The 11,068-nt window shown below is 38.3% G+C and overlaps 1 protein-coding gene across 2 annotated transcripts in view; it reads right to left on the bottom strand.

Annotated features, from left to right (window-relative positions):
• Positions 1-1,664: 1,664 nt before the first annotated feature.
• Positions 1,665-11,068, bottom strand: part of wdr11 (WD repeat domain 11) — a 47,080-nt gene continuing 37,676 nt past the window's right edge. For both annotated transcript variants that reach the window (XM_077495512.1, XM_077495513.1), the window contains exons 24-29: positions 9,698-9,793; positions 7,684-7,849; positions 7,312-7,409; positions 5,594-5,739; positions 5,210-5,289; positions 1,665-3,864 (exon numbers count right to left, since the gene is read on the bottom strand). In XM_077495512.1, coding sequence (XP_077351638.1) covers positions 3,671-3,864; positions 5,210-5,289; positions 5,594-5,739; positions 7,312-7,409; positions 7,684-7,849; positions 9,698-9,793 — 780 coding nt within the window. In that variant the 3' untranslated portion in view covers positions 1,665-3,670. The remainder of the gene's footprint in view (positions 3,865-5,209; positions 5,290-5,593; positions 5,740-7,311; positions 7,410-7,683; positions 7,850-9,697; positions 9,794-11,068) is intronic.

Below are 11,068 nucleotides of genomic sequence, written 5' to 3'. Positions count from 1 at the left end.
ATTTTCGGCGAGCGTTTTCGTTAAACGGTGGGGAATATGTCAAGCGACACAAAAAATGTCCTGAGTAGGACACTACATTACTGCGACTCATTGAAACCAGCTGTTTGGAGCAGCTATCTACAAAAAAGGAGTTGTTTTTGCTTGAAACAGTACGTCGATCATTACTTTCATGGTGCAAATTGTCATTCATTAAATCGTTTGCGTCCGGATATACTTGTCTTAATGTATATCAAAGTTTTAAAGCTATCTTAGCTTGCTAGCTGCTAACAAACGAATTGACGCCCTGCCCTCCACCGCAAGGGGGCATACTTAAACGTGACGTCATACTGGAAGGGTCTATAGCAGGGCTACAATTTTTGTTTGTGTGATGCCACAATTAAAGAACTGTGACGGTAACAAAAGCTGGATGATAATCACATTAACCTCAATGTATTTAAGTGTAACAATTAAATGTCAATTTCAAGTAAGTTTTATTACCAAGGAGATGCTAACATAGGTAGCATTTAGCCCCAAGAACAATGGCTAGCACTTAGCCCATAGCACAATGGCTAATAACTAGTGTTGTTTCGATACCGATACTGCATTAAAACAGTGGTATCGGTATCGGTGACTGCTCACAAGTAACATGCTGATACCATTAATTCCAACGCTAATATAGGACTTTGGATGCAGCATCTTGTGACTTGCTCGTGCACGACATTCACTGGTATGTGACATGTTCACTGGATGCCGATCTAAGATATCCTATTGGTCCTTGAATGCTTTGAACCAATAGCAGGACAGCTTTTTCATGTTGAGGGAAAAACAAAAACTTAAGTATCGGTATAGTATCGGTCGATACTGCAAAGCTGGGCCAAAAAACGGTATCGGAACAACACTACTAATAACTAGTATGAAAACAACCAGGTTTATTTATTTCGTTTTATTATGTACTAGCTTCTCCTCAGCTCAGCTCTGTATAAAATCACATGTATTATGCCAATATATTGTAGATTTGACTCATTTCTCATCAAGATTACCACATGGAAAGAGACATACTGAAGGAGGCAGGGTTGAGAAGGCATAAAAAGTTTGGCACAAAGTCTACAAGTAAGATAATCAGGTTTTGCAGCACAAGCTGTGTGCAAGAGAGGTTGTTTGGTAACTGCACTCGGGGCCAGCTAACTGGGTGGTAGGCAGCATGTTGAAGAAGAAAACAGAAAATTCTGTGTAGGACGTTGCATACTGATGACTAGGTTGTAGCGGCTCTCCGGTAGTTATTCATGGGGCCGTTCTAAAAGCAACACAATCAAGTCATTTGTGTGGCCTTCTGTTTCGCACTGCCTTTATTCTCCTTGAGCTCCGAGGAACAAAGAGCAGAATGCACGTTGCTGAATGAATAAATAAATGTGAGGCAAAGAGGAGGCCAGCTGTTGGTCCTCCTTTGGAGTGGAGAAGTAATGAATGGCGGAAGCTGTTTGTGCACGAACTGATTCACTTTAAGACAGTTTTACGAATGAGTGAACATTTTAACTATACCTGAGCTGTAATGAAAGAAAAGAACTGCAGATAGGACTCACCATAATAGGTCTTTTGTAGCGGAGAGCCTGCTCTTGAAGAAAATCCAGAAGCTTAAGTGCGCCCTCTAGTGCGCATATATGCAAGTACAGCGACAACCACAACACTGTAAATACAGTATTCATTTTATTGCCATTCACATACGGATATAATTTTGTCTTTTAAGATTGATGTCTACCTTAAAGCATCACTGCATAACCATCAACTGGCAATGAAAAAAAAAACATCTTGTTTACTTTATAATGACCGACCGCAATAAAAGGCATATGTGCTCCTGCTACATGACTTAATTTTACACATTATTTTGTAATATATAAACAAAAGCATCAGGGCGCTAGAGGCTAAAAAGTCCTGCGTGTACTGTATGTGTGCGTCTTCCAACACAACAATGCATAACAAAATTCACAGCTGCAAGAAAACACATCGATGGTTTCTTTGAATGTGACTATACTCGCTCTTCCTCACACCGTGGATATAAAAAGTCTACACACCCCTGTTCAAATGCCAGGTTCTTGTGATATATAAAAAAAAAAAAAATAAAAAAAAAAATGAGATCAAGATAATTACTTCAAAATATTTTTTCCTTTAATGTGACTTATAACCCATGCAACCCAATGTAAAAAATATTGATAAGAGGAGTAAATATATAAGTGAGAACATGTACTTATGTGTGCACACCCTCACATCACATTCACGCTTAAGTAATGGCATTTGAACAACGGTATGTAGACTTTACATCCACTTATACAAGTGGGAATTGTGAAATAGATACACGAAGTACACGTAGATTGACACTGCTTGGTTACACAGTAAGGAACAGCACTGATGTGTTTATGAAACACAGTAACACACTGACGGTCCCGCAGAAGACGTTTGTGTCTGACTGCAGGACAGGTTGACACATCGCAAGGCGGGTAAACACACACTGGCTTGTCAATGCATTGTCGTACGTATGGTTTTGATGAACAGAGGGTGGTTGGTTGAAAGGGGAGAAAAGCGCAGAGTAGGTACGGCGACAAGTTGCAAACTTTTCTTTGAATGTGCAGATGATGTGCATGACAACAAGCCATCCAGATGTCAACTACTTAAGCACTCAATACGCTCAGCCTCGTGTGTGAATAGACAGTGAAGCCCAAAAATGACTTTTTAATGGGCCAAATTTGGACTTAAAATTAATTTCTATTTTGTTTAATGGGTTCTAAATACTAAAAAAGGAAAGTTATGTTCCGAGTGAGGATAAGCTGCATATAAAATGGATAGTAAATATATTTAAAACACCCCCCCCCGCGTTTACAAATTATTCATATCCTCATATTTTTGAGGAAAAAAATCTTTTCAAAGGATTTCGATAACTTCTAGAGCACTTTAATGGGCTATAAATTACGAACATCGGCTATGCCTGTATTAAGGCTATGATTATGCATACTGCAATATCTTTCAACTAAAGGATATCCATTCATCAAATGAAAAATCCATTCGATGTCAATATTCTTGGACCTTTATCAGAACGGATTGTGCGTAGCCAGATTTTGTTCACTTTAATGTCACGCCTGCAAAGTCGCATTGAGGCGCTCTACTACTGGAATGGTCCCACAAGTGATTATTCTTTCAAGGTAAATTAATAGTGCAAAGTTTTGGAATTCGGTGAAGGAGAAGGTTAATGGTGAGAGTAACCAGTGCATACTTTACATAAAATAAAGTGGAATAACTCACTGCTGCATTTCATCACAACAGTAGAACAGCAAATTAAATACATTTTTCCAAAATGTATTTAACACAGGCACACACTATAACGCAAACCCACCATATTAAAATATCCATTTAACAGACAAGTCAACAACAAAGTGCATAACGACACTTGCTGGGGGGGATAAAAACTCTTTTAAAGCAGCAACATGCAAACACAGCTGCCAACAATCACGATGGTTCCACCGATACAACAAAAACATGACGAAATGTCAAAACTCGCCACAATCACAAACGCGGGGAAACCATAAATGAACTAAATGACACCACGGGTCCTCTTCATCTCTCGTCGTTTTTATCCTGACGAAGACATCGCGACCGGAGTTCCCTGCTCAAGGTTAATTCTCAGTAGTTAGACCGTTCGTCTTCAAGAGTCGATCACTTTGGCCTCGTCGTCATCGAGCACGACCTCGTGACCTCCCCCCTCCCCCTTGAACAGCTCCTCCATCAGCTGCTCGCCAGCCGTGCCGGCCCGCGACGCCCACAGGGCGGCGCCCTCTCGTAGGCCGAGCGAGCGCAGCAGCCGCGCGTAGTCCAAAAATGCCGCCTCGATCAGTTTATGTGGAAATGTCAGGTCAAGGACAACTTGGAAAAGCAGGCATGTGTTAAAGTAGCAGTTGATGTAACGATAACGGCAATCTCGTGATATTTGTAACGATATTGTCGTCAAAAATCATGACTGTTTGCCCGTTTCAGCCAAACACTTCATTGTGAACTTCATGACACTTTGCGCCACTGAACCAATAGGAACAGATGCTTTACTGTTGTTTACAGAATAATTAAAAATGGCGGAGGATGATGAACCTACTGGCATGGCGTTAGCTTTTTGTCACTGCTGTTATGTATATAAAAAAAAAATACAGCTATTGTGCTCCCCCCAATATTATTATTTGTTTTTACAATATTGTTTTTTATTATACAATATCGTGCGCTTTTTCTCTATCATCGCCAACCTCTCCACAATATTTTGATAATTATTGTATCGTGAGGTTCATATTGTGACATTTTTATGTCATTACATACCTAGTTATAATTATCCGATAGCATTATTGCTAATTTCTGTTGGTTAATTTTAATAATAATAATAATAATAATAATAATAATAATAATTAACAGGGACAAAGTCTTACTTTTCATTTCCTCAAAATAATGTTGTACAATAGTCTCCCATTTCTTGAGAGTAAAAAAAGGTGCGAAGGAATACTTAAAGCTGCTATATGCAACTTTTTTTCCAAAAACCCCCCAAAAACTTTACAATACTAATTAAGGAGTCGGGTTCGAATTTCCCGCGCGCTGTCTGCAGATGTGACGTCATGTGCACGTTGTGTATGTGAAGGAGGGTAGCCTATGTGCAGTTTCATTTTTCGTCAACAGGTGGCAGTAGCGATTTGAAATTGAATATTCTACGTACAGTCGCTTTAGTAAACAATAAAATGTGTCCTTAAATGTGTAGTTTAATGTGCAGTCTTTTAAAGCATTTATTTTTTTTAACAGTATATAGTTCCTCTATGATGATTAATCAGAACATGACAGTACCCCCAGCATTATTCGATTGTCAAAGGTCATATGAAATACTGTACAATTTATCTCTGTTGTAAAATAGTAGAGTTATTTCTTAGCCTCAAGCTTTCAAAACTAACTGGCATGCTTTATGTAAATCTGTTTATGGTTGTAAATGTTCAAATCACTTCACCCATCAAATAAAGAACCGAAAGGGAATCAAATTACAATACAACCAATATTAATTTACTCTCTCGATATTTTCTAAATCATTTTTTGTGTTCCTTTGTTGGGTGTTGATATTTGCTGAGCTCCTGTGACAGAGATGGCCAAGAGTTAACGCAGCGGCAACATTCCATCCATCAACGGTCCTTGGAGCGGCGTAATGGGTTTTCAAAAAGGATATTAGATGAGTCGTTGGCCTCCATGACCCCGTATTTCAGGCAGGCTTCGATAAAGAGAGCGGCGGAGTCAAAGTGCCTCATACTGGCCGCCGAGTGGAGGGAGGGAGAAGAAAGATGTGCAATTGTCAGAAAACGTCACGATGCCTGATTTCATGTGTTTGACCCTGCAGCATACATCGCACGCCCCCTCTCAAGGCCTTTCAGAATGCAAGGCCTCATAAAAGAGGACGCCATCAAGAAAACGGTTCAATAGTGAGGCAAAAGACTGACGTTCATGACATGTCTACAAACTGAAGTGACTTATAAAATCAGGAAAAAGTGAGACTGTTTTGTCAAAACAACGACAAGGCCTGATGGTGACATCATAACAAGCCAATATGTCATACCTGTGTAGCATCTCTCCCACTTTGTAAAAACAACCCAAGGAAAGCAGCACCAGGATGGCTTTGGATTTCTGGTTGACCTGTGGAGAACAGAGATGCTCCGCCCACCTTTTCAGCACATCTGAACTCTCCGCTGGGTTGAGCCGCACCTGATGAAAGAACCATGTATCAGGCGGACAAACTGGAACGGTGCAGCTTTGTAACGTGTCAGCTCACATCATAACCAAAAGTACGTACAATGCTCGTCACAAAATCTGGGTCAGCGCAAAATTGTACACCTTTCCAGATAGCCCTTTCCTGCATTACGATGCATGCATTATTCAGCGGCGAGTTAAGAAACATGCAAAGATGCTGATACAACAAAATTTGAATAGGCTCCCCCCACCACATCGTTTAGTGGGAATCAGAAAAGCATTATTTTTTTTTTGGGCCGTAATTCCACCCACAAACATAAAATCATGGGTCTGAAAACACACAACAAAAATATAAACGCAAAACTTTTGTTTTTGCTCCCATTTTTCAATGAGATGAACTCAAATATCAGAAACTTCTTCCACATACACAATATCAGCATTCATCTCAAATATTGCTCACAAACCAGTCTAAATCTGTGTTGTCAGGGACTCAGAAAACGAGTCAGTACTGAGGTTATTGTAGTTAACGAAAACTAACGAAAAAACTTTAAAAAAAAATAAAATAATATTAATATATATATATATATATATATATATATATATATATATATATATATATATATATATATATATATATATATATATATATCATTAACAGAATAAAATATAAACAAAAATGCATTTTAAAAAATGAAAAACGGACTAAAACTTACTATAATTAATGCGAAAATGTCCTTTGTTTTGGCCTTTGGTAATTCATTTAATAAATGAACCTTTGTGGATGATTTTAAATGTAATTTTAAGTATACTTATTTCAATATTAACCGGCATAAAGACGTTTGAAAGTGTGTCACACAGAAGTGATGTTATCTAGCAGCAGCTAATCAAAAAGCACCTTCGCTAGGTCAGCAATGTGTTACTTTTTTCATTTTATCATGGTGTTTTTAATAAATATTGCACCCAAGTAATATAAAAAAACAAACAAACAAAAAAAAAACTATTACTGAAACTAAGTAAAACTAAACATTAAAATAACTAAAACTAGCAACTAACAGAACCACCCTGAAAACGAATTAAACCTAACTAAATTAAAAAACAAAACAGAATAAAAACTAACTAAAATGAAAATTCCAAAACTATGATAACCTAAGGACTTGCTAGTGACTGGTTTTCCCTATGGCACACCTGTGATGGATTGTCTTGGCAAAGGAGAAGTGCTCACTATCAAAGATTTAGATTGGTTTGTGAACAATATCACAACAATAAATCCATCCATTTTAACCCAATCAACTGTTATTAGCTGGAAAAAAAAAACAAACAAAAAACAATATTGACAGAAACTAACATTCAACACTGGGAGTGCTTTATATAGTGTGCCGCAAAGATGCATCAACTCAGGCCCTGCAACAGGGATTCATTTTGCCTGCATCTATCCCGGATTACAGTCTTCCATTCATAATTCATTTTGTAGCGTTGCTATTAAACTGACACAGAAAACTTCCATATGTTTTTTTAGACACCCAAACTTTTCTGGTACACAAAAGTAAGAGATGCTTCATATTGCTGGACATAGTTGTGGCGAATTACCTTGGCAAGCCATGCGGCTCGGTTCCACTCCCCGTAGGTCTGCAGGTAGCGGCAAGCATCCGCCGCCTTGTCAATCAAACACAGCAGCTGCACCCCCTCTGGTAAAACAGCAGGATGGAAAGTTGCAGTGTGATAACGAGCGACACTGTACAACTGCCATACTGTCGATGCAATACTTGGATAAGAAGCAAAATTGATTTTTTTTTTGTGAGCGGGTGAGACGCCACTACGGTGATGAATCGCATCAAAAATGCATCTCATTCGATTACAAGCCTGGAGTTTTCCTGATTCAATTGAAGCAAAGCAGACCTTGGCAGAGCGCATGTACCTCTTCAAAGTACAAAAAAGTTGCGATGACATTTCAAAGCGTACCTGCTAACTTGCCATTGGCGATCATGTTTGTGGCCACAAGTTTGATTGTGGACTGGGAGGGACCAGAGGAGGTGATGGTGGTCACCAGACAGGCCTTTAGAGAATCGCAGTAGTAGCTGGGATTGTCTGCACTCGTCTCCAGTAGTAATTGTACAGCGCGGTCCGTCTGAAAGCAAAGTACAATAGAATGTAATGACTCAGGTATGGATGACGGTAAGAGCAGCCTGTGAAAGGCGGCAAGAAATGACCAAACTATAGGGGGATTATATTTATGATCGCACTTTCCATCTGGTGGCTGTAAAGGCTTTCGGCCTAGATAGGTGCCACACATCCCATACAAAGCCTGCTGATTGCATCCTGTGATTAGAGAGGCAACAGTGACTACAATCCCCCATGGGCAGAGATCCTACACAGGAATGAGGGGGCTGTTATCCTCCATCTTGCTTCATGTGGTCCAAAACATAAAGCAAGGATGGCTAATCGAAAGGGCGACAAAACACCCTGCCACAAATGGATGTGCACACTACCATGGCAACAGTAACTTACTCCTACAAGATTAGGTACGGCAATACACTATTATAATCGGCCAATTGGGCCAAATGGCCGAGTATTTTCCCCTTAAAACATTATCGAAGAAAAACGAAGTTTCTGACGCTGTGAAAGTACACTGAATGCACCATTTTGCTTGCGTAGCATTAGTAACTACCAAGTGTGTAGGCGGGATGTCATTCTGTTGTCCCTTTAAGCTGTTTAATTTAATTACACCGCAGCTGGAGTTAACTGTAAAACTAAACACACAACGTCAATAATTACATCCAATGTATATTTAAATATAAAATATGCTTCGTTTTTAAAACATTGCTAGTCTAGCGCTAATGCAAAAAGCGAAGGGAAGCTCCCATCCAAATGCTAACAGGAAGTTAGCATCAACGTTGGAAGTGTTTTTCTTTCAAATAATGAATATGCCAAGCACAAATCTTATGGGAACACATACCTACAGGTGAGATAATACTACACGAAGGCACAAATTCTTCCAAATGTGTGAAAAACGAGTTATTTTAATAGAAATTAATTGCAACTTTCTTCTGTACTCACTTTAAGTGTGTACGCCATGGATGCACGGCACCACACTGCCCCCAAGAGGCCAAAAGGCACAGGAACATACATTATTTGTTCAGTTGCTATTATTTTAGTTTATTCTTATTTTGCTTTCTTACTTTAATTTGTCGTTGTCCTTTCAAATTATATTTAAAGTTGATATTTCAATATTCAAAGACTTTCTTTTCTCAAAATTCAAGGATGCAAACAATTTTTTTTGTCTGAACACACATTTCCACATGGCACGAAAAGGTTAATGCTTTACAGCAGTTGTAAACAAGTGGTTTTGTTATTGACACATAAATCCATACAATAACCTTGTATACTTCATGACATTTTTGATAAGGTCATACTATGGACTTGTTATTCAAAGCAGAGAAATAGCGAAAGTTTGTGCGTAAGTGACAGCCATTGAAAATTAGCTCTTTTTATCCATCTCAGGGGGCGGCCATTTTGTTGTCACTTGCTGTCGACTGAAAATGACATCAGTTGCTCAGGTTACCACCAATCACGGCTCACCTGCTTTCTAAATCTGAGCCCTGACTTCCCCTTTAAAACGTAAAGTTCATCACTGTTCTATTTTTTACAAATATACAAAATGTTGCAGTTAAGGTTTTTGCTATATTGCTAATCAATATTTCCGCCCACCGAGCCTAATCGTGGACTCCTTTTATCAAAATTCTCTATGAACTCCAAGACTTCCAGGCAAACAGCTGCGAAACGCCAACACCAGAACTGTCTTTTATCTGCTTAATTTGTCTTGAACTAAAAAAGAATAAACTGCATGAGGCCCATTATCAATAACTCTTCTGTGTCAATGATCCAAACATGTTTGAGCCGTATAAAAATCGTATAAAGTCATTGTTCAAATATTTATTGACTAAACTGTACATGTGCAAAAAATAAGATTACTTACCTGACCCAGAAGGAGGAGCTGGTCAGCACATTTTTTAGTATGCTCATAACTGGAGCGCTTCACTTCCTGTAGGTGAACGCGATCCAATTGGAATTTCTGTAGGGAAGAGCACGAATTTAAATATAGAGGGTAGTTATATATGAATAATGAATTCAGGTTATAGATCATTTCAGATGAATTATAAAGGTTTTTGCTCATGTTTTTAGTTCTTCCTTGTAATATCAAAGCATGCATCCAATTTTGGGATATATATATATATATATATATATATTTATTTTTTTTCCAATAAAACATCAAAACAATTTCAATATCTTTATGTGAGAATTCCAGGAAAAATAGATGACAGAGCAAGAGACACTCAGAAATGTGTGCATGACTGTGTGTGTGGCAATGTGCAAATGTGTATCGTCTAATGTACATGAAACACAAAGGCTGTATGTTTATTTATTTTTATTTTTTGCATGAAGTTACACACAATTCTTCAGTGAGTCACAGCCAAGGGTATAAATCAAATGCGTTTAGAAGCTTCAGAGAGCTGTGTGCTCTCTGTTGGAGGCTTAGATATTAGTAATTACAGCCAGGCTGCTGCCACTGCGGCTGTTTTATGACAACACCAGCCAAAATGCAGCTACAGACCGTCTGGGTAGTTCTTTTTAAGTTTTCGATTTATGCTCACTGCATGGACCCTTATTAAGACGGAGTACAACTTTCATTAAAGCAAAAATTTGCATATTTTTTATTTTTTTTAATAAGGTATGTTGGCATTGATGGAGTTACATTAAGACCCTTTCCAGCAGAATTTCCATTCATTTAGTGCCATATCCGTCACAGTTCTAAGGTTGTGGGTTCGAATCTTTTTGAACATTATCACCATACTTGTGTGGGTTTTCTCTGGGTACTGCAGCTTCCTCCCACATTCCAAAAAACGTGTATGATAGGTTAAATAACAATTCCAAATGATCAATGGCTGTGAATGGTTAATTGTGTATTTTGTGCCCTGGCTTCAACTTTCGAAAGAGCCTTGAAATTTAAATTATCCTTTGAATACCGTAAGGACAAATATTGAATATTTCTATTAATTTTAGCAAATTAGAAATGGCAAATGACTTTTCAATGAATGTTGTGGTTGTCATGCCAACTGGAAATGAATTGCCGTCTTCTAACGACGCTTTTTTTCAGGCTCCCCTGAGCAAATGGGTTGAACAGTATTTTTTTAAATAAAAAAAATAAATATTGTTCACCCAGTTCTTCAGACATGAAAGCGACTCAAAGCACCAATTTTGGTAAATAGTCAACACAGTTTTTTATTTATTTATTTTTTTAGTTTTTTTGCGCCATACAGGCCTGGATTGGATTCCTTGGTCTTCATTT

Source organism: Festucalex cinctus, chromosome 14, assembly GCF_051991245.1.
Source record: "Festucalex cinctus isolate MCC-2025b chromosome 14, RoL_Fcin_1.0, whole genome shotgun sequence".
In the NCBI taxonomy this organism is placed as follows: Eukaryota; Metazoa; Chordata; class Actinopteri; order Syngnathiformes; family Syngnathidae; genus Festucalex; species Festucalex cinctus.
This window is presented reverse-complemented; position numbering and strand designations above follow the sequence as displayed.